The sequence below is a fragment of the Felis catus genome, chromosome D1 (assembly GCF_018350175.1).
Source record: "Felis catus isolate Fca126 chromosome D1, F.catus_Fca126_mat1.0, whole genome shotgun sequence".
Taxonomy (NCBI): domain Eukaryota; kingdom Metazoa; phylum Chordata; class Mammalia; order Carnivora; family Felidae; genus Felis; species Felis catus.
The window spans coordinates 110,584,274-110,607,657 of record NC_058377.1 but is presented as its reverse complement, the minus strand read 5'-3'; the positions used below and the strand labels follow the sequence as shown (position 1 = coordinate 110,607,657).

The 23,384-nt window shown below is 59.9% G+C and overlaps 1 protein-coding gene and 1 long non-coding RNA gene across 2 annotated transcripts in view; both read right to left on the bottom strand.

The window, feature by feature from the left end:
• LRP5 (LDL receptor related protein 5) overlaps positions 1–23,384 on the bottom strand; it is a 105,563-nt gene that overhangs the window by 39,934 nt on the left and 42,245 nt on the right. Inside the window, exons 4-7 of the mRNA XM_023240160.2 lie at positions 22,741–22,937; positions 21,483–21,614; positions 4,906–5,302; positions 3,284–3,455 (exon numbers count right to left, since the gene is read on the bottom strand). Of these exons, the coding sequence (XP_023095928.1) occupies positions 3,284–3,455; positions 4,906–5,302; positions 21,483–21,614; positions 22,741–22,937 (898 nt within the window). The remainder of the gene's footprint in view (positions 1–3,283; positions 3,456–4,905; positions 5,303–21,482; positions 21,615–22,740; positions 22,938–23,384) is intronic.
• LOC102901862 lies at positions 14,368–15,665 on the bottom strand. The gene is made up of 2 exons (XR_441375.5): positions 15,342–15,665; positions 14,368–14,685 (listed from the first exon to the last, which is right to left on the bottom strand). It is a non-coding gene; the product is annotated as an uncharacterized LOC102901862 (long non-coding RNA).

Sequence of the window (23,384 nt, the reverse complement as noted above, 5' to 3'; positions counted from 1 at the left end):
GCTTCCTCCCCGCCGGAACGACCCCACGACGTCTGCCCAAGGCCAGCACCCGGGCTCCTCAGCGTCTGGCTTGGCTGCTTCATTGTCACTGGACACAGTTTCTCGGAAGAACGACGGCTGTGGCTGTCCCAGCTTGGTTTCTACGTCCCCTGACCATGGAAAAGCAAACACATCCCCCCGCCCCTCGGCTGTTGCCCCCTGAAGCCCTCAAACTCCCCCGTGACCCCCAGCAGGGGCCTTCTGCACCTGACCTGGGGGCCTGAGCCAAAGGTCTGCCCTAAGGAACATCTGTTGGTCATATTCACCAAGATGGCCCGGCCCCGAGAACACGTGGCCAATTTCCTAGCACGCTCGGGCCGCCTCCAAGGATGTTCGCCTCTGGGTCTGGGGCAGGAAAAGACTCACCGAGTTGACCCGGAGGACGGTCTCCACGTCCGTCCACGTCAGCGGCCCCCCTGGGGCAGAGGTGGAGGGGCGGTCGGGCACAAACCCCAACGGCCGGGGTCAGCCTTCCCCAAGCGTGTGTCACCAGAGCCACGGCGGGGAAAGAAAGGGACCCCGGATCATGTAGTTGGAGAACACTTACCCAGCTCGTGCCCTCAGAGAAGCTCAGAGTATCCCGGGCCCCCCCAACAGAAACCCTGCAGGGAGGTCACCACGCGTTTCCAGGTTTGCCTGACCCAAGGTTCCCAAACGCTTCTGATTCCGCGACCCCTGCCTTTAGGTTTTCTGGTGATTGGCTCCACGGGGATAGGTAACGGGATCGCGGTGCGTGTTCCTGGTTCGCCCGCGCAGCCCCTGTGCCCTCCGCTCCGTCCCCTGCCCCCGGCCCGGCCCCATCTGCTGCCAGGCCGGCTGTTTTCAGTTCCTCTGGTTCCCTGTGAAACGGCGTTCCCACCTCTCCCCAGCCTTGCACCTCTGCCCATTCTATAAGGCGACGTTTATCTTCTGTATAGTAACCTGACGTGTCTTAGGGCTTGGATCTTAGGTCTGTGGATTGATTCTAAAAGTGGAAAACCAGGGGCGCCTGGGCGGCGCAGCCAGTTCAGCATCTGACTCTTGATCTCGGCTCAGGTCACGATCTCATGGTCCGTGAGCTCGAGCCCAGCATCGGGCTCCTCGCTGACAGTGTGGAGCCTGCTTGGGATTCTGTCTCTCCCTCTCTATGCTCCTCCCCTGCTCTCTCCCAAAATAAATAAAAGTAAAAAAATAAAAAATAAAAATAAATAAACAAATAAAAATAAAAATAAAAATAAAAATAAAAATAAAAATAAAAATAAAAATAAAAATAAAAATAAAAATAAAATAGGGGCGCCTGGGTGGCTCAGTCAGTTAAGCATCTGACTTCGGCTCAGGTCATGATCTCGCGGTTGTGAGTTCAAGCCCCGCGTCGGGCTCTGTGCTGACAGCTCAGAGCCTGGAGCCTGTTTCAGATTCTGTGTCTCCTTCTCTCTCTGCCCCTCCCCTGTTCATGTTCTGTCTCTCTCTGTCTCAAAAATAAATAAATGTTAAAAAAAATTTTAAAATAAAAATAGAATAGAATAGAATAGAATAAAATAAAATAAAATAAAATAAAATAAAATAAAATAAAATAAAATAAAATAAAATAAAATAAAGGAAAGGAAAATAAAAAATAAATAAAAGCAGAAACCTACTTACCACACGACTCTGAGCTAGATACTGTCCCCCTGGACCTCCGTTTCTCATCCACAAATGGGGACCATGCCACATAGCTCAAAATACACGTGTCCATCCACAGGTGGATGGCTGACGTGGCCCATCCATACAATGGAACGCTACTCTGCCATAAAAGGAGTGACAGGAGGGCACGTCACATCGATGATCCCTGGAAACACTGTGCTACGTGAGGAAGCCAGGCACAGAAGGCTGGCTGTCCTAGGACCACAGTCACATGAGATGCCCAGGACAGGCAACTCCGTAGGGACAGACAGGAGATCCGTGGGTGCCAGGGACTGGGGAGGGGAGACTGGAGACTGGCTGCTTATTGGGTCCGGGGTCCTGGGTGATGAAAATGTTCCGGAACTAGAGACTGATGATGGTCGCACGGCACCGTGAATGTACTAGACGCCACAGAGTGGTACGCTTTGAGAACGTGAAAACCGTCATCTCGTGTCATGTTTGTTTTACCGCAGTTAACAACCCCAGCACACCGCTGCGGGAGTAAATGGAGCAATGCCTGTAACGTGTCCAGCAATGTCAGCTGGACACACGCAGCCCCAGCCCGCTCCCAGGGGTGGTGGGGTCCGCGGAGACGAAGCCTCCTTGGCCGATCCTGCCGGAAACAAGGGTCTCGTCTTCAGGCTCAGAGGCTCAAGAAAAACTCCCTGTAGCAACAAGATCCCTTTAAAGATGGCCATTTGGAGGGAATCCGACGGGAAACGGCCACTATTGCAACTGCTTGCGTCTGCCTGGGAGAGGCACCCACCCAGCCCCGAGCCCCCTTCACGTTCCTGCTCAGAAGTGTGGCTGGGAACTCTGCGACACAGACACACATCGGTGTCCTCACTCCCCCCCGCCTCCTGCAAGCTGCCTGGTGGGGGTCTCTCCGGGAAGCGTGAGGGGAGCAAAGGTGACCCCCCAGATGGTGATGCCTAAGGCAGTGGATGGGACCAGAAGCAGATGATCCAGAAGTGACTACGAGGGAGGGAGATGTCCACGCTGAGGAAAGGCACGAACGTCAGGGGCTTCCCCATGACAGGGACAAATTTAACTACCGTACCGCCAAGAGCACCTCAAAAAAATACACCCGTGAGCAAAAAGCAAGCTGCCAAAGAACACATCAGGACACCACTTACGTTAATCACATAGAATCACGCAGAACAAGACTGTAACATACTGTTCGCGGCAAAAGGAAAGGTCTTTTAACGCCTGGGAATGCCTCACCAATTTCAGGGTAGGGTCACCTCTAGCCTCCACTATGTTGGTAAGATTTTGTGTCTTAAGTGGGGTGCTGGACGTGTGCGTGTCATTTTTTATTACGGTTTTGTATTTTGAAACAATTTAAGACCCTCGCATGTCAGAAACGCACCCGAATACGTTCTCTTTTCCGGGATCCCGTTTGACCAAATAGCAAAGCGCAGACATCCACCTGAGGCCCGCCTGGTACACGTGATGGGCCACAGGGGCGGCCAGGCCTGGCTTCTGCATACTACTCAGGGCTCGAGGACGGCCAGGCTGTGCCAGGCTGCACAGCCCGTATTAACACAGCCTCATGGACCAGCGCCGCCCGGGGCTGGGAGGGGGGAGGCGGGGGATGACTCACCTCGATTTTGTCCGTCTTGGCATCTCCCCAGTACAGCTTTCCCTCCTGTAGGTCCAGGGCCAAGCCGTTGGGCCAGCCGAGGGAGGTGTTCACCAGGACGTGCCGCTCCTGCCCATCCAGGTTGGCGCACTCAATTTTGGGGTTTTCCCCCCAGTCTGTCCAGTACATAAGGCTGGAGAGGAAGAACAGGTCCTTAAAACACTGTCTTGTCCCTGCTGCGTCCCCAGGGCCGAGGACACCACCCTCCCCCCGCCCATAGGAGGCGCTCAGGAGACGCTGGCTAACTGCAGAGATGGGCACCAAGCCCCCCCCGCCGCACGCAGGACCAGGGGCTCCGCAGAGAACAGCGGTGCCCCCAGCGTGGGCTTAAACTGCACAGGGTCCTTGGGTTCATCTCCCGCTCAGACGCCCTGCTGAGAGACCCAAGGCTGGACGGGCTGAACGTCAAGGAGGAGGAAGGGATGGAGTAGAACCTTCTTCAAGCAGCTGATGGGCTCCCGTGTGCAAAGTGCAGGCTCCAGAGGCAGACAGGCGTACAGCCCCAGCTCTGCCAGCAGGCACCTGGAGCGGGTCACTTCACGTCCTGAGCCTCAGCCCCCAGGGAAGTGACAGAAGCGCCCGATGCCCGGTGGGTGCTCCGTGGACGGCAGCCACGGCCACGTAACCACGGTCACCATCGCCGCGGCTCTGCTAGTCCCCACGAGGGACAGCTCCCAGGTGTGCCCTCCCCGGCCGCCTCCCTCTGTCCTTCCAGCTCCTCCAGGCCGTCTCCAGGACGCAGGCCCACATCCGGCCCAGAGGGCAGGAGGCTTCCCCAGCGGCCCTGGCTCCACCCCACCCCTCCCGCCCCCCAGGCAGGAGCTCCAACTGTTCCTCCTCCCTCAGGGCCTGCCAGGTTCACGTTCCTGGTCATGAGCCCCCAGGAAGGGCACTGCTACCCTCTGAGCTGCTGAGGATGTCAGAAGGGCTCCTACATCGACTGACAAACTGTTTTCGCAGAATCCTAGGACGGAAAGTTGGAGCCACACGGCCAGATCGAATCCCAACCTCCTGGCTGCGTGACCTGGGCCAAGCCCGTTAACCTCTCTGGGCTTTAGCCTCCTTCACTGTACAACTGTACCTGCCTCTCAGGGTAGGGGTGGGAGGAGGAGGTAAAGATTCAGTGTGTGTGCTGAGCTCAGAAGAGGCCCCCCCCCCCCCCGTACATAACAAGTAAGGGCCATCGCTTCTGTTACCATTATCAGCCTAGAAATCACCCTGGTGAACTGTTCCGTTTTACAGGTGAGAAGGGCGAAGCCCATGGGAAGAAATGACTTGCCCAAGCTCTCGGGGCCCTCCGTACGTGAACACAACAGCCCGTGTCAGACCTTCTGAGAGTCTGGTCCCCGGACGGGCAGGAGCACAACCCAGGGGCTTGTTAGAAACTCAAGTTCTCGGGCCCCACCCTAGCCCTCCTGAAACAGAAATCTGGGCAGAGGGCCCAGCCACCTGCATCTAAATAAGCCCTCCTCCGGGGGATTCTGATGCAGGAGAAAGTTCCAAAACCACTTGTCTCTCTCACTTCTGGTCAGCCTGCCTCCCAGCCCCAGCCAGGTGGGAGGTCCACCCGCCCCCAGCCTTACCCCATCACGGGGTGCAGCACGATGGCCCGGGGCTCGTCCAGGTCCTCGGACACCAGGATCTTGCGGGAGGTGCCGTTGAGGCGCGTCACCTCGATGCGGTCGGTGCCCGTGTCCGTCCAGTAGAGGTTACGGGCCACCCAGTCGACCGCGATGCCATCTGGGTCATTGATCTCAGTGTTGACCAGCGTCTGGGCGCCAGAGCCGTCCAGGTACGCCCTGCGGATGGCCCGCACCTCGTCGTCCGTCCAGTACACGTAGCCTTCCAGCGGGTCGTAGTCGATGGCGATGGCGTGCCGGATGTCGTCCACCTGGAGCACAATGTCGGTGAAGTCCGGCGTGTCCAGCGAGATCCTCCGCAGGTCCGTCCGCCGGGCCAGCAACAGCACCTCCTCGGCCCCTGTGGATGGCCAAGCAGTGGGGGTCAGAGGCCCGCAGCAGGGCAGCAGTGGGCACGGCAAGGGAGGGGCTCAGCCAGGCCCCCGAGGTCAGGGCTTCCTCGCAGGTGATCCTCGGTAACGTTCGCCGAGGTCCCCCTACATGGTCACCAGTTGGTCTTTGTGAGGGCTCTGAGGCCAGCACCATCTTCTAGATGAGACCATACAGACACAGAGAGGTCAAGCAACCTGCTGAGAGCCACACAGCCACCGGGCTTCAACCACTGTGTAAGAGCTGCTTCCCACTCGGCCCCCCTTCTCCCCTGCAAGCCCCTCTCCGGGCCACAAATCAGTTCCAAATACAAGTCCCACGGAGGCACTGGGCTCTAGACGGCAACTGCCAGCCATGCTTCTCAGAGCCCCGGCAGGGCCCCACCGGCTCAGTCAGATGCCACCTCTTCCCTGAGGCCCTCCCCTCCCCCCGCTCACCCCTCGGGAGCAGCTTCATGCCAGCTGCCTCTGCCCGCATGCCTCATCTAACCACACACGACACTGCACGAGGGGGGCTACCCCACCGACAAGGGGGAGCACCCTGGGGGCTCCCCTGACACCCCCGTGGCTATAAACAATCCACCTCTGCCCTGGACCCTCCCTGCTGGCACCTGTCAGAACTCCCCGGAGAAACAGCACACGCGGCCTCATGCTGCACCCCTGGCCTGGACGCTCGCTCAGAGCTGGGTCACTGTCCACGCGTTCATTCTGGTCCTTTCTGGTCTCCAGGACCCAGAAGACCAAGGTTAGGCCCAGAGACCACTTCTGGAACTTTGGGACCACCTGCCTGGTTTGACGAAAGGCCCAGAACGGGGAAGGACCCACCTCAAGCGGGGCAGCAGGATGGGGACACGGACGGAACGAGTTGAGCACATCTGTCAAACTCAGGCCCCCCCGGGCCCAGCCTCTGCAGCCAGCCGTCCGCTCGGGCCACAGCCCTCAAACAGCACACGGTCCCCTGTACCCAGCGCCAGCTTCTTGCCCCAGCGGCAGGGCCCGTGGAAGCCGGTGCCTTGCAGAGTCCCTCTGGGGCCCCCGGCCTTGCATTTCGAGTTAAGGACTGTCCTGCTCCAAGTCCCAGAGCTCCTAATCTGAGTCCTCCACTAGAGGGCGTACACGCGGCAGCAATGTCTCTATCAGCCCAGGGCTGGGAAACTGAGGCAGGCGGTGCTCAGGAGGTACCCCAAGTGCCTGAGTATGCTGGAAACCTCTGAGAGCTAAACTCAGATTTGGTCCCAGTTTGGTGTGTGTTGGAGGGAGGGAGGGTAGAATTCTGAATTTCAACGAATTGTCTCCCCCTGGGCTCCAATCCTAAGTATGTGCTGTTGACATCTGACCAGTCCTTCAAGGCCCAGGTCACACACCTCCTCCTCCTGTAGGAAGTTGTTCCTGCCTCCCCCCAGCCTAATGGACGAGCTGACCCCACACACACGCACACACACACACACACACACACACACACACCCTGCCATTCTGGCACATGTCCCCTTAGCTCTCTGCAGCCCCCAAAGCCACACCCAGAGCAGATGCTGACATCCTAGGACAAGCAGGGAGAATGCAGGGCAGAAACCTCCTGGCCCTGCTCCCACTGTGTGACTCTGGGCAGGTCCCTGACCCTCTCTGGGCTTTGGTCTCCTCGCCGAAAATGAGAAATCAGCCCAACCTGATGGTGTCCGACTTCCTGTCTAGCTCTGACATCAAGGGAACCAGAGACGGACCTCCACGGAGGGCGCTGGCTTCATCTGCCGCCACGGAGGGAAGGGGGAAGCCTGCCAGGGCACGGCCAAGAGGGCATCTGCACAACTGTCCAGAGGCTGCCGAGCTCCCAAGCCAAGACCGGGGCAGCTCACTGTGCAAGACGGAAGGCCGTGTGTCAAACCCCACTGACTTCAGGTAGCACTTCCTCCCCAGAGAAAACACTGGCTCCCCGAGGGAAAGCGATGCTCGGTCCCGAAACACACGTGGAGACTGTTTCCCCCACCCCTGTTCGCATGGCCCTCCAGACACAATCACCTACAACAGCATAATCCTTGGGCACCTGGGTGGCTGGTTGGTTAAGCGTCCGACTTCAGCTCAGGTCATGATCTCGCGGTTCGTGAGTTCGAGCCCCGCATCGGGCTCTGTGCTGATGGCTCAGAGTCTGGCACCTGCTTCGGATTCTGTGTCTCCCTCCCTCCCCCCCTGCTCCTCCCCCACTCATTCTCTCTCTCTCTCTCTCTCTCTCTCTCTCTCTCTCTCTCTCTCAAAAATAAGTAAACATGAGAAACAAATTCTTAATAAATAAAAAAATAAAAATAAAACAGCACGATCCTCACACCCTGTCCCGGAGGTATGACCATGTCCCTTTTTACTGATGAGGACCTGGATGCACAGAGAGGGTAAGCTCCCCACTCAAGGGCACACAGCAGCGAGTGGGAAAATAAGGCGGCACAAACGCTTCAATCCCCGAGGCACAGACAAGAAGCCGGAGGCAGGTGTGCCTTGCAGCTTGGCTCAGTCACCCCACCAGCATCTCTGTAGGCGGCTGTTTCAGGCAGGCCCTGGACCAGGCGCTGGGGGCGGGGGTGGACGGAACAGATGACGGATCCAACCCCCACGGTGCTCCTGAGATCACAGGGCAGAGGCCTTCGGTGAGGGAAGACCATCCGCGAATGGGTACTAGGAAGGAGCAGGGGTTTCAGGAGGCCTCCAAAGGGGGCCGGCTGAGACTGAGAGGTCCGGCCTTCAACTCCCAGAACCCCACATTCATGTGGCTGTGACCTTGATTCCAGACCCCTCCGGGGCAAAAGTGTGCCCGGCCCCAGCCCTCCTCCAGCACACCCCACCACTGGGGAACCCCATTACCAGCATCCCTTAATATTAAGTCTCTGTAGCTGAGGCAGTAATTAAACGCTGAGATAAAACTGTAGGTGATAATTGACTCCAAGGGGGGGTGTCTGACACCCCTTGGGCTGCAGAGCCTTTGAAGTTTTTATTTGAGCTTTATCTAGAAGAATGCAGAGAGCAGAGTCGGGGAGGCGGTCGAGTGCTCTGTCCAGGGCCAGGCCAGCGGTGGGCAACTGTGGACGGAGAACCGCTGGCCTGGGCTCTGCTGGCCGCTGGCCGAGCTGCTGCTCACAGATGGCCTCCGAGGTTGTCTGCAGCGAGGTCTGAGCGGCCTCGGGCCACCGGGGGTGGGCGCAGGGCACTGGGCCGGGCCCCGCGACGGGGAGGCCCGCCCCCTCCCTAGAACCAGACACGGCTCCCGGGTAGGAGTTTGTTTAAACTGTTGAGAAACTAACAGTTTGGCCAAATGGTTTTCTCTGGGGTTGTTTAAATAAAGAGCCTGCCCCACAGTGCTGCCGAGGAAAGTGAAACCTCCCCCTTGCTGGCTGGGCAGCGGTCCCCGGAGCCTCCTTAGGGCGGGCTCCTGACCTCTCCCCTTCCTCCCTGCACACACACACACGCAGGAAAGAAGGGCAACACCCCTGTCTTGGGGCCAAGTGCGGGGCATGGGGCGCAGGCCAGGCGGGGGCACGGCCTTCCTGAGAGCGAGTGTTCTGAAAACAAAAAAGCAGACCCGAGGCCTGGCCCAATGTCACGGGCACGTCAAGCTCAACACCATCCCTGCCTGCCGACATCCATCTGGACCAAGCCGCCCTCCATCGCAGGGCGCTGTCCCTGTGCCTGGCCCAGGGTCACAGAGCCGAGGCAAGACGCAGCAGGAAGGCGCTGCGGGAACACAGCACCACGCGCTGGGTGGCTTCTGACGGCAGACACGGATGCCTTCACGATTCTGGAGGACAGAAGTGAAAAATCCAGCTGCTGGCTGGGCCACGCTCTCTCCGAAGGCTCCAGGGGAAACTTCCTTGTCTCTTTCAGCTTCTGGCGGTGGATGCTCCTTGGCTTGTGGCTTGACCGCTCCAACCTCAGCCTCTGTCTTCATACAGCCTCCTCCCCTGTGTTTCTGTGTCTAAATTTCCCTTTTGTAAGGTCACCAGCCATCGGACTGGAGGCCTGCCCTACTCCGGTGTGACTTCACTTTAATGTGGTTACACCTGCAAAGACCCTATTTCCAAGTTAGGTCACACTCGCAGGGTCTGGGGATCCAACAGGCCTTTGGTGGGGGACATGATTCAACCCATAAGAGGTGGGGAGCAGAGGGTGAGAGGAGCATTCGATGGAAGGACAGGCAGGTTCGGGTCGGGGGGAGGACTCCAGGAAGAAGGGGGCGTTTGGGGCAACAGCATAGAGACCAGAGTGTGCCGGGCCGTTTCTGCAGCTGGAACGGGCAGGATCGGGGCTGACCCACCGACACCCCCGGCGAGTCTGATCTGAGCTTGGAGGCCAGGTGCTTGCTAAGAGGTTGACCTGGCCCAGCATCCTGTGCAGGCCGCTGGGCCGGCTCCGGGCCCATGACAGTCTGCAAGGAAGCCTCGTGCAAACAGCGCGCCGTGCGTGCAGCGGGAGTCCAGCCACAGGACAAACAAAAGCCTCCCTGGAACAAAAGCCTGGCAGGAAACACACGCAAATGTCCGCAGCGGTTATCTCTGGACCGTTCCCGGTCTTCCTTCTAGTCTCCAGCAGGGGCCTGCACACGTCTCTCCAAAGGACCAGACGTAACTGCTCGAGGCTCTATGGGCCACGACCATCTCTGTCACAGTCACCCAGCTCTGCCGTTGTAAATAAAGGCGTGCGAGCGAAACTTCACACGTGGACGCCGACCCTTGAACTTCCTGTCACTTTGCCGCATCACGAAACGTTCTTCTTGTGACTTTCTTTTCCACCATGTAAAAAACGTCCAAACCACCCTTTGTTCGAAGGCTGCACAGCACAGGCAGCGAGCCATCCGGCCCACCGGCCGAGCGAGGTTCGCTGACCCACGCGTGAGAAGGATGCGTGCCTTTTACAGCGTTAGACGGCACGTCCTAACAACAACGGCGGAAACCGCGTAAGGAGGGAGAGCGGATACACAGGACCTCTCGACCCTCCACTCGATTTTCCTGTAAACCTGAAAATGCCGTACGAGATAAAGTCTATTTGTCTTGTAAGTAAACTGAAAGGCAGGCACGGAAGTCCCTAAGAAAACCACCCAGACCCCAGCAACAAACAGGTGAAGGCAAATTAACAGTCAACAAACACGACAAACGGGTTAACTTGGAGGGGCTAGAGGCGGAAACGGCTGCCTACTCAGCGTGGCCACAGCGGCCCCCCACCGCCTCCCAGAGGACTGCGCCCGGCACACGCTTCCTGGACGGCAGTGTGGCTCAGGGACCCTCTGACCCCACAACTTCCCCTCTGAGGACCCAGTCCAAAGCAGCCGCTGCAAACACAGCCGGATTCCTGCTCGCGGAGGGTCACCGAGGCCTCGCGGTCACAGCAAGCCCAAACCTGCGGACAATCTAAACGTCCCTCCGCGCGAGAACATCAAATACACGAAGGGCCACAGCGCAGTCAGGCGCTAAACGGCGGGCTCTGAAGAAGGGCCCACAAAGGCGTGGAAGGGGTCAGCCCCGACGCGGCCCGCACGCGATGCACGCATCACGCAAACCCAGATCTGAACGCGCGTGGGGAGCAGGCGAGCAGGAAACAGCGAAGACGCTGGCAGCGATCTCTGGGCGGCGAAGATACGGGTTTTTATTTTCCCCGTTATTCTGCGTAACGGCTTCCTTTCTACGGTGAACACGAATGTTACTTTTTAACCAGAAAAAACCCAAGACTTTAAAATGTGGTGGGGGTGGGGGTGGGGCAGCGTACTTAGAGGCCTCGTGGCTGCCCTGGGACAAGGTTTTCTCACTGGACAATCGGGGGGGGGGGGGGGGATGAAACCGCCATGCGGGGGTGACTTATTTGGCCCTCCAGGATCTGAGCCGAGTGGGAGGGAAGGACAGGAGAAGGGATGGAGCAAGACGGCCTGTAGCCCCTGACAGCCCAGGAGGAGGAGATTGGCAGGTCGCCCAGTGCGACTCGGAGGGTTCTCACAGTTAATCCCCTCTGCACCCCAACACGGGAAAGGATTTTTCACGATGAGCAAAACAACACATCCCAGGATGCGGAGGGCCCCCAAGCCCTGCGCCCCCCACCTGGCCTTCCCAGCAGGCAGAGTGGACATCACGGACTGTCTCCACAGAACCCGCATCTCCAAGAAAGGACAGGCCCCTCCCTGCCCAGAGGTTCGCACCACCCCAGGGCGGCTCTTTCCACCGGCGTCTTTTCAGGCCGGACTCGGGAAGCGGCGCGCCCACCTCCCTTCAGCCCCAGCTCCCCTCGCTGGCCCCCCACCCCCCACCCCTGGCTCCGCGTGGGCTCAGGAGCGGGCCTGGAACCACACGGGCAGCACGGGGTCCCAGCACGGGCTGCCACCCATGCCACAGGCTCTAAGGCCACAAACAGCTTCACAGCTGGTAGGCAGCTGACTTATTTTTGTTTCTTAGCAATTGATTAAGTTTCTCCGCTGCCCCCTGGGGTAAGCTGTTGGACGAGCGCTGAGACCACAGCCGGGAGCCCTGGCCCAGGAGACCGTGCCGAGTGACCACAGGGGAAGTGGCCGGGCCAGGCACTGGCTCCGAGAGAAACCTGAGGGCCCAGCAGCTGTCGGCCGCGTGGCCCGCCCGGGACCCTATGGGAGGTTGCAGTCCCCTAAGAGTGGCCGGGCAGGCGCCTCAGTCTGCACAGCTCTAAAATGGGGGAGTCACTCCTCTGCCCGGGAACCTGGGGCGGCCGGAGCAGCAAGGTCAGTGCCAGCCTCAAGACTTCTGTGCAGCCAGCTCCTTCCTCTCCTATCCCTGGGTTTTCAGCCCCTCACGTGGTCCTCTGCCGCTTGCCTTTCCCCTGCGCCTCAGAGGCTGCCACAGCCCAACGGTCACACCCAGCTTGGACCCTCAGCCACACTTCCTTACTGAGTGACCCTGGGTAAGTGACTTGAGCTCTGTCTACACACAGGTAAGAGTCAGGAGTGGATACGGCTTCCCAGCAAAGCTGAGAGGTCCCATGACAAGGTCAGGGAGCCTCTGAGCCCAAGGCCACAGCCCCAGCAGCCCCAGCAGCCCACAGCCCCAGGGGCATTGAGCACATCCCCGGGGACCTGCCTTGGGCCATGCTCTCTTTGAGCCAGCAGCAGAGATGTGGCCCGAGGGTTCGAGTCCCAGGCCAGAGGGCAGAGAGACAGGGGGACAGAACAAAGTGCGGCTGGTTGGGCAAATTAAAGGTGGGCTACCCGGTGGGTCGCTGGAAACACAGGACTGCGGTCAGAGGCTATGAAGCAGTCGGTGACACACGATGGAGAAGGCTGGGTCCCACTCTTTGGGCACACGGCTCAGCTCTTCTAAAAAAACACTCAGAGTGCCTTCCTGAGCCCAGGCATACAGCAGGGGCTCCATAAACACCTGAAGCAATCCTTCTTCCTCCTAGAATATCCTATCCCGCGGCTCCCAGAGGTGGTGGCGGCCACACCTCCGGAGCTGCAGCCACGGCTCCTGAGCCACGGCACGTGGCAGGTGCTTGGGTTCAAATCCCACCTCTGTCCCTTCTTCTGTGGCCGTGAGCTAGCTCTGATGGCCCAAACTCCTTTTAATTTTTTTTTTTAATGTTTCTTTACTTTTGAGAGAGAGAGAGAGAGAGAGAGAGAGAGAGAGACAGGATCCCAAGCGTGACCACCCAAACTTCTGAATCAGGCCGCCCACAGCCTCTCCCTCACCCGGCTCCCGTAGGGCACAGAAGAGTAGATCGCTCAGAAGTGTGGGTGCCTGGCACCCCCCAAGGCGCACTATTACTGCTACGGCCCGCCCTGCCCTGGCGGCACAGGCAGGATGCACGGGGTGGGGCGACCCATGAGAAAGTGCTGCTGCTTTCGCTCAAAGGTGGTTGGGCTCCAGCCGTTCGCGTGGTTCGTGCGCCGCACCTTGCAGTTTGTAAGGCCCTGCGGGAGACACGACCCCATTTGATACGCCCAAGTCAACGAGACATGGAGAGCCCTCATTCCGTCAGGTCACAGCCACATCGTGCAGGCTCAAGGCCGGACTCAGACGCCCCAGTCCCCGCCACACCACGTCCCCCCAGAGGGGACAGAGGGGGGGCCCTTCTTGGCGCAGTCCTCAGTGCCCGGCTCTAGCAGGACCCAAACACCTCAGCTCTTGCCACGGTAGATGCTCCTGAAGATACCTAATCGATCCCAGCGTTCGTCCAGGGGCTGATGGCGGCCCCCTGGGAAGCCAGGATCCCTCCCAGCTTCCCTCCCTCGAAGTGGGTGTGGGAGCACATCACAGCACTTCTCCCAGGGGGGCTGGGGCTGTCTGAATGGAGACCCGAGGGACTGTCAGGTGAGGAGCCCCAGACAACAGGTGCTCGAGACAACAGGCATAGCACCGGCAAAGGCAGATAGGCAGGTGCTCAGACGGTGGGCTGGAAAGGACCGAACTGTCCATTTCAGTTGGAACAGGAGGCAAAGGGTGAGAAAGAGCCTCCTGGCCTCTGTCTGCTGATAAGCCAGAGGCCCCGGCGTCAGCCCGGCACATGCAGGCCATCAGGTCACTGCCTGTGGGGCACTTGAGGTTGGGGAAGGTTGAGGCACTAGGACACGGTCATTAGAAGCAAGACAGAGGGCGTGCAGCCATCACCAAAGCCAGAGGGGGCCCGAGGGGTGGCCGGCGGGTTGGGGGGGGGGACAGGGAAGGCCTTTCTCTGGCAGCCTGGGGGTTCCACCAGGGCTCAGACGTGCAAACCCAGAACCTGACTCAACAGACTGGGCTCTGGGGCCGGGCTGAAGCTGGACTCAGGTGGTACCAGCAAGGGGACACTGGACAGGCTGGGGTGAGGGTGGGGGGGGGGGCGGGACCAGGGGCTGATCTGGGGCCGGGCCGGAGCCGGACTCAGGCTGCACTAGCAAGGGAGACATCAGACAGGAGGCAGGGGGACAGGGCCAGTGCTGGGAGTGACGGCAATCCAGCCCTCCGTCGGTGGACCCAGGGCATCCGCGGAGCTAACCACACCCAGGAGGCGCCATTTGGTCTCATCCCCCAGCCCAGGGTGACCGTTTTCTCTTTCCAAGAATACGGCATGCTCCCCTCTTCTCTTTTATTCGATGTAGAAGTTAGTCTTCAGGCTCAGACACAAAAGACCACATGGTGTGTGGTTCCATTTCTAGGACGTTCCCAAAACAGGCAAAACTAATCCGTGGTGATAGAAGTCAGGACAGAGCTGCCCCTGCGGCATGTGGGGGGGTGGGGGGGCGCTGCAAAGGGCACCAGGGAATCTCCCGGGTGCTGGAAACCTTCCGGATCCGGACCGGGGGTGGTGGTTGGGCAGATATATACAACTGCCAAATCGAAATCAGAATGTACGCTTGGAATCTGTGCATTTCACCGTCGGCAAGTTATACCTTCGTTTCCAAAGAAAATGCAAAAAAAAAAAAAAAAAAGTTAGTGCTTGGACTTGTCACACCATTTCCTGGGACTGTGCAATCTGATTTTCTTGCTATTAAAAATTCACGGTCCATGGCTGAGAACAGCAGCTGCCTTCTGTTTGCAGAGCCAACGCCAATCACAGCCCGGCCGGCGTCAGCCTCAGCCACAAGGGCCTCCTTTCTTTTCCCTTTGACCTACTTCCCTGATAAGTGACAAGACAGCCAGACTGCGAACAAACGCGCCCCTTATTCCTCGGCCCGGAGCCTCGGCTAATCCACCCAGGGAGACGGATGGATGTGAGGGGCTTTGAGACCTCGCCCCAGTTGTCAGTCTGCCCGTCGGACCCGACAGTGACGCCTCTGTTCCTCCCCGCCCCCCGCCACCTTGGCCCACCACATCCCCTTGTCCTTTTGTTCCGAGTCCCTGCGAACATCTGTTAAAACTACTTCTTGGCGAGGTGCAGCGGGCGGCCCCGTAAATCATGCGGCCCGAGCCGCCCGCCCGCCCCGACACGCAGTCACGGCCTCCTCTGGAAAGGCCACGGAGGAGAGCACGGAACGATGCTCAGGGCCAGGCTGGCCACCGCGGGGCAGTGAAGCCGCGTGCCCCGGCCACGGCCCCGGTAAGTCACCTGCCCCAGTCGTCCGGGCCTCGAGCGGGGACGCGCACCGCCCAGAAGCCCCCAGTGATGAGGAATGCGCGGGGACGCCACTGGAGCCAGGAGAGCAGCAGGCTCCCTCGGACGGTGGTGGCAACTCCCAAATAAGGCCCCGCTACTGCTGTTTTTAGCCCATCCCACATAATTGGAAAAACATGGGGAAAACCAAAGCCAGCTGGGCGCCTCCATCGGCCGGGCTGCTGGGGAGGGGTGCGTGGGATGGCAGCCTGGCCCAGGGATCCTGCCCCCTCCCCCCCACCGCTGGCTGGCGGGACAAGAGTCACTCAGGCCCCGGGGTCTCACCAAGCCGCTGGCTGAGCTGGAGCCCAAGGGGGCGCTGCTCGCTATGACATCCTTCCTGGTCTCAGAACCTATAGGACCCCCGCTGAGGCCAAACTTCAGGAGGACCCAGAGGGCCATGGGACACAAGACACTCCTGACCCAGAGGGAGTCCTGAGCCTCCCGTCCGGTCTGCGTGGACCCACACAGGCACCGTGGGGAACAGCCTCTCATCTGACCACCCCCCCCCCAGTCATGCTGCTCTCCCCATTTCACAGGGAGAGAGCCCGCAGCTGGGAAATGGCCAGCCCCGCCCCATGCCTCCAGGGGACAGCTTGCAGGCCCTGGGCCGTCACCCCCTCCCCCACGCACTGGGGCCAGCCCCCTCTTTGGGGAAGGCACCGACTCCCAGCGCTGGGCTGGCTTTCATTTGCTCAAAATCAGAGAAACACAGGACTCTTGCACAGCACAAACGTTTCTTCAGATTCAAGTCCACGGCATGATAACCAGCTGCCCAGACTGAAAGTCCCAGGAATCTGAGGCCATGGCTTCAGGTCTTGAGACGTTTCCGGCCGTGCAGACTTTCTCCAACTGCTGCTCATCAGCCTGCCCTGGGCGCATGTCAAGTACAGACTCAGCCCTCCGCCTCCCACACCCGTCCCTTGTCCTGGAGACTCCGATTTGCTAGGGCCGGGGAACCTGGATGTGACATGAGGGTCCGAGTAATTCCGACACATCCAAGCCCCCGCCTCGGACCCCGATCCCACCCGGCCCGGTGCTGGCCTGGATCCCTGGAGAGGGCAGCCACATGCCCCGTGCCCTCGGGACACATACCTCACTCATCTGCCCGTCTCCCCGCCCACCTACGTCCCCTCCTACCTCCTCTTAGCACCAGCCGGCCTCATCATCTACTTCTGATTCCAAATGTCCAGGAAAGAATTGCTCTTCTGTCACCAGACTGCCCACATGCCTGCCTGCCTGGCTCCAAGTTCAAGTTCAAGCACAGCTCGTATTTGTTGGGTAGTCAGGCGATCCTCCCAACGACCCCCCCAAATCAGGTACTATTATCATCTCTTTTTACAGGTGACAAAACTGAAAGCACAGAGAGGCTGAGTCATTTTCCCAAGATCACACAGCCGGGACACGAGTGAAGGTATCCTAAAAGGATAACTGGGCATAGAAAGCCATCCCATAGTTGGAAACTGCTCTGAGACTGGGCCCCCCCTAAGACTGAATTTCCTCACCACCCCAAAAGCCCTGGCAGACTCTCAACTACAGACCAAAGGCACAGCCCTCAGCTGTGGCCTCAGTATTCACCCCCTGGGATGCTGGACCTCGCGGAGTCCGGGGCCAAGAGGAGATCCACAAGTGGCCCCGGGGCCTCCTTTGCCAGCCCCTGAATCGCATCCTCCCACTGGTCACCCCGGCCTCGGAAGCCTCCGTGGGTGCTGCTCAGATCCAGCCAGGAAGGTGCCCTGCACCGGGTTTGTGCCCGCCGGGACCTCTGGGCTCCACTGTCAGCGGTGACATTCTGCAGGGTTTAGCGTTTCGCTGTCTCCACGTTACCCTCGTGTTTCCAGCGACCATCTCCAGGCCATTTTCACAACCAGTACCCTGCACATCATCAGCAGTCAAAATCACATTCCACGTGTAGTTCACGCCCCCCCAGGAGGCAACACGACATGCGCCAGGGGGCGTGGGCAGCCTGGAAGTCCTCGCGAGAAAAGGAAAACCGCCACGGTACTCAGGTGACAGGATCACAGGCTTCTAATCACACGGTTTCCTTTAACGTGATGTTCTGTGGCAGGAAGCAACGCCTGGAGGGCAGGTCTGCACCCCAAAACCCAGCTTGCCAGCGGAGGGGGCGCGTTCTAAATCTGAAGCCCTCGTGATCCTCGCCCACGGCCCCGTCTCGGACTCCCTGTGTCTGTCGCCCAAGCACAAGGAACGCCCCTCAACGACAGAATCCGTTCCTCACGCCTGCCCGGATCCCTCTGGATTGAGAAACACGGACAGATACCCTCCACCCTTCCACCCCAAGTTTCCAGAAGGCCATCTTGGTGGCAAACCCTTGAAATGTTCTGAGAAGCTCCTGGAGGTCTTCTCGACTGAAACTAAAATGTTTAGGAAACTCTGTTTGCAGGTTCCCACCGCCAACGGCTTCCCACTTCCGCTTCGAGTGGGTCCAGGGCGGGGGGCTGCAGAAGGCCCCGTGCAGCCCCCAGAACCAGCCAGTCTGTGAGCGAGAAGCACATGGGGTGGGAACCACGCGGGGTGGGAACCCCGCTTATATAAAGGCGGAACCCGAGGGTCACATCCTCGTGCAAAAGCCAGACTCCCAGCCCATTCTGTCCGTGTCGTCTGTGAGCCTCCCTGACCTGTGACGCCCCCTACGGGGCAGCCGGAGCCAAAGGAAAGGTGCAGCCTCAGTGTAAGAGTGGCCCCGGGCTGCCCTGTGCAAGACGCCCCCGGCCACCCACACCGGCTCCTCCGAATGACGACAAAAGCGTTTTTCGTCCGCACGCTTGGCATCCTCCCACTGAGTCGTTTGTGAAAGTGTCTTTCACGGCTGGGAGGCAGAAACAGTTCTTACAAGACCAGGGAAGGTGACCCCGAGCAACTGAATCCATCCCGGGGGGCGGGGGGGCGGGTAACCTGCAAGCCGGCCACTCTTCCTGAAGGAGGCCAGGAGACGTGGCTCAGCCCCCTGCCACACGACTTCCAACCGGGACAGCTCTTGCTGCTAATCCTCCGGATCCACCCCACAGGAGTTCGTGGGAGCTTCCAGGACCCCCCACCCTTGCGCAGCCTCCTCCAGGAAGCCCTCTTACCCCAGGGCATCTCCCCTCTTCTGCCCGCTGCCTCCCGCAGATGTTTGCAAAAAGAACCAAAATGCCCTCAAAGGGCTTGACCCCAGGCAGTGGTCCCAGAGCTCAGAGAGAGGCTCCGGCTACTGGAATGCTGAGAACCAAAAAGTCCCCGCTCCTCTGCCTGGAAAAGAAATCAGCCCTCCCCCAGGGGTGGGAGGGCCGTGGGACGATGGAGGCAAACCTAGGCTCCCAGAGGCCCTGCCCTTCTCCCTCCGGCCCAGCGTGACGATGGACGTGGCTGCCATATACTGTGCACTCACGACGTACCAGGGGCCCAGCACAGCACCTGTGATACCTATTGACACAACACTGTGTCCTCCCCAGCTTCCCCGGCTAAGGGGTGGTCTGTGACTGCCCCCGCATCTCACAGATGAAGAAGAGCGGCAGAGTGACAAGTCCCCAGGCGCTGTCCGCCCCCAATGACCAATACCCTTTGTGCCCCCGGGTAGCGTGGGCAAGTCCTTCGTGGAACTGTAGGCTTCCCCAGCTGTGCACCTGCACCGGGCCAGGACTCTGGCATTGTGGACCTCCTGCCTCACGGGGCCCCTGCGTCAGCTCCCCACCAGGGTGCACACTGTTGCATGATGATGTACCTTTTGGGGGATTGTGTCCCCCCCTCCCCCCTCCCCCCACCGCTTTCCCGCTCCTTCCCCCAAGGTCCTCACGCAACCTGGCTGGACGCGGGCAGAGACGGCAGCCACGCCTGTCCTTCTCCCAGAACAGATGGTCACCTCCCCATTCGGCACAGCGCTTGGACGGGGATCACCGATCAACGGCAACAGCACCAGATTCACATCGCCCTCACCCCGGGGCCAGGCGCCAGGCTGGCTCTCTCACGGCGGCACGACTCAGAAACAGCAAAGACACAAAAAAACGGAAATGCCCAACGGGGGGGAAGATGGTTCACCGGACAAGTATTTTTCAGGCGCTACAACTCATGTTATAGAAGCGCATGCCCCTCCTCTAACTGCCGATGCCCCTGCAACAGCGTCAGGGGGAATGGAGACACTCGTGGCAGAACGGCAGAGAACGATGCACTGAGACACGGGGCGTCTCCAGGTTTCCCTCCACACACAAAGCAGGACGGGCTACGGCACGCGCAGGGCCGCTGCAGGCCGAACACAGGGAGCCCCTGCCCCAGAATTATCCAGCATTTCAAGTCAGCGACAATGCAGCATTAAACCAAGCACGGGGCTCTTGGGAAGCCGGGGGCTCCGTGTGACCGCCCAGATCAAATGCCTGCGAGGTCCGTCCCGACGCCACCTAGCTCTTGCCTCAGGGCTGCCGCACATGCTGTTCCTCGCGCCTCTTCCTTGGTCATTCTCAAGTCTCAGCCTGTCTCCTGGGAAGGACCTTCCCTGACCTTCCATCCGGGCCTCCAGCCCACCCCCCCCACCCCCGCCCTCAGTATGTTATTCTGCGTCTCAGTCCTTCCTTTGTGTCCTGTGTTACTCTGATCCAAATCTGAATTCGCATTCTTCGTTCACGTGCCTGCTTGGTTCCTGTCGACCCCTCCACAACTCAGAGGGACATTCCCTGTAGGAAGAACAGGGGGCTGGAGCGGGGGGGGGGGGGGAGGTTCACATTTACCGCTCTGTTCTCTGCACGCAGCACACGCAGGCACGCGGCCGTTCCTTGTGGACACGCGGAACTTGGTAGACTCCCTGTTTGCCAGGATGAACTTTTTGTTTTAAACCTGTGCCCAAAGGAGTGGTAACACTCCCTAGGCTCTGGTCGCAGGTCCCCAGGGAAGCTCCCAGTCTCCCTTTCCTTCCCCCCAAGTGCCACTGGCCCAGGGGCGGCCTGCTTCCTGACGTCTGTTACCGGCCTCTCGCTGGCCACTCCACTGCCACCCAGCTGTGCTGGGCCCTAGACACCCCCAGGGACAGGCTGCACCCTGGACACACCTTATTCCCAGAAAAGCACACTGTGAACGTGACAGCCAGAAATAAGGAGGCTCGGACGGTGCTCCAGAGGAAGGAGGGGTGACACATCATTAGAAGACAGTCATTGTAGGGGCGCCTGGGTGGCGCAGTCGGTTAAGCGTCCGACTTCAGCCAGGTCACGATCTCGCGGTCCGTGAGTTCGAGCCCGGCGTCGGGCTCTGGGCTGATGGCTCGGAGCCTGGAGCCTGTTTCCGATTCTGTGTCTCCCTCTCTCTCTGCCCCTCCCCCGTTCATGCTCTGTCTCTCTCTGTCCCAAAAATAAATAAACGTTGAAAAAAAAAATTTAAAAAAGAAGACGGTCATTGTAGGAGACCTTGAAGCAGCAAGTGCGGCAAGTGAAGGGCGGGGGGAGCACCAAGAAACACTTGTGTGGGGGGGAGGGAAGTCAACTGAACTTCACGCACCCCCGATTTTTTCCACTGGGCAAGCGTCTGCAACCCGAATTTCCGTGGGGAGGGTGGTTATTGGGGCACGAAGATCCCATGGAAATGGGACGTAAGGATGAAAATGCATCAGAAATTCCCCATCAGTGTGGAAAAGGCTTGTGGAAAAAACACAAAAGCAGGAGACGAAGCCAGCGGGGAGGCCCGCAGCCCCACACCGGCAGCGCGTGCCTCAGAGAGCCGGGAAGGCAGGAAAGGAGACGTCTGTTGGGCGCAGATCGCGGGGCGTCTCCTGACTCACAGCGCTCCCCTACACGACTGTCCTTTTGACAACACACACGGTGTTTGCTCGGCAAGTCGTGACAGCGAGCATCTCGGCTACACTCACGGCTTTCTGGCAGCCGACTGCGAGGTCACCGGACAGACCAGACCTGAGTCCCGAGCCCGGTAACATGCCCGTCGGGCAGCCGAGCCCAGGTCTAACCCTGCAGCCCAGCCGCTGGGCCGCCCAGGTGCCCCCGGCTGCGGAGCTCCGAACACGTGAAACCTTCGCCGAGGGAAGGAGACCGCCAGCCCCACCCCCACGCCCCGCCAGGCCGGCTCCCCCCACCCCAGCCAGCGCCCCCCCCGTCTCACCTGCCTTGCACGTCTTGCCGTTGTCCTGAAGCTGGACGCCAGTGGGGCAGGCGCACGTGTAGAAAGGCTCCCTCGGGGACAGCAGGCACAGGTGAGAGCAGCCGCCATTGTCCTCCGCACACCGCGTGTGGACTGGGGAAGACAGGGCGGGGTGAGAGAAGGTTCCAGAACACAGCCCTCGACCCCACCCACCCACCCACGCCACCCCATGGGGGCATCCTCCCTGCCCTGCTCCTCTTCCCAGCCTTCTACAATACGGAACCCTCGTGTTCCTCGGGGCCCCTCGGATGGCACCTCCTCTGGGAAGGCCACCCTCGGCCGGGGTCTCAGGACCTGCCCGTGCAGTAGGGACTGGGGGGCTCCTGGAGCAGAGGCCTGTCTTTGGGATGTGCTTGGAGCCCACGGGATCTGCACGAATGTTTGGTGGCCACACCTGGACACTCCGGGTGCTAATAACAACCCTTCTCGTTGTCCCAAGCCCATCCGTGACCAAGATGCAACTGAACAAATCCTTCTGGCATTTCACTCTGCCCAGGACAGGCAGAGGCGCGGTACTGTGACGTGTGGAGTATTAGCCCCCAACCCCCGCAAACGACTGGAGATTTGCAGGGGGGCCCCCTCTTCTCCCTAACGCTGCCTCACGCACAGGGGGCTGCCCCCGCTGTGGATGCGGTAAGGACCGTGATGTTCTCACCAGGAGACCACCCTAGAGAGCCCCACCTTCCCTGGGGTGCTGACAGCTGCCACCCTTGCGCCCCCACAGTTAAGTTCAAAGCTGGAACCTTCCACAGCACCCCGGTCCCCGAGGGAGGACGTGAGCCCAGGGCCGTGACCTTGCTAGCTGCCCGTCCCAGGAGCCCTGAGCCCGTGGGCGTCAAGCTTTCCACCATCGAGGACCCCCGCCACTGCCCTATGGAGACCCCAAGCCGGGAGCCTCAACTCACAGCAGATCGATCACCAGTAACTACTTAACTTCTGTCGGGCCCCGACAACGAAGCAACCTTGCTCGGGAGGCCCTCTGTCACCTCTGAAGAGGACGGGGGGAGGGGGCGCGGGGCCCCCCTGAAGCAGCCCCCATACCCGCTCTGCAGAGGGCCCTCCCAGTTGCACCCCAGCTGGCCCTTGCACCCTGCATACACCTCCCTCCCCTCCACCACACCTCTCCTTCTCCTCCACTGCTCTGAGAGCAGGTGCCCCCAGACTCGGGGCTCCTGCGGAGGGAAGACGCCAGCCGCCCCCCACCCGGCCCCCCACTTACAGTAAGGCTGCCGCTCTGGGCTAAGCACTTGAATATCCATGGGCGAATAGAGAGCTCGAAGGATCTCCTTCCTCTTCTCTCCCGTCTTCTTGTTACAGGCGTGGATGGAGCGCGTCTGCCAGTCCGTCCAGTACAGAGTGTCCCCGGAGAGCGTCAGGGCAAAGGGGTGCGTCAGGCTGCCCTCCACCACCTTCTGCCTGCGGGTGCAGGAGGCACGGGTGGGAGCTGTGAGCAGACTACTCCCCACGGTCCTGCACGCCCCCCGCTTGGAAACCCTCCCACGGCCACCGCGGACCCATTCACGTCACACAGGACGGCCGCGGGGCAGTTCCAGCCTCCCGCCACGCTTGACGGTGACGCGGCCCCCCAGCCCTTCCCAACTGTTTCTAGAAGAGTGGCTGGTGGCAAAGTGGCCCGCAGGGAAAGAAGAAGCGGCAAGGAGGAAGCCACCGCTGATGACAGCGAGCCGGGGACAACACGCCTGCCTCGCCCTGATGTTTGAACAACTTAGCACAAACCGCGCCAAACGTGCCTGTAACACCAATAATTTATATTATCACAGTAAATCGAACTTGATACCAAAACAACGGGGCGCCTGGGTGGCTCAGGTGGTTAAGTGTCCAACTTCGGCTCAGGTTATGGTC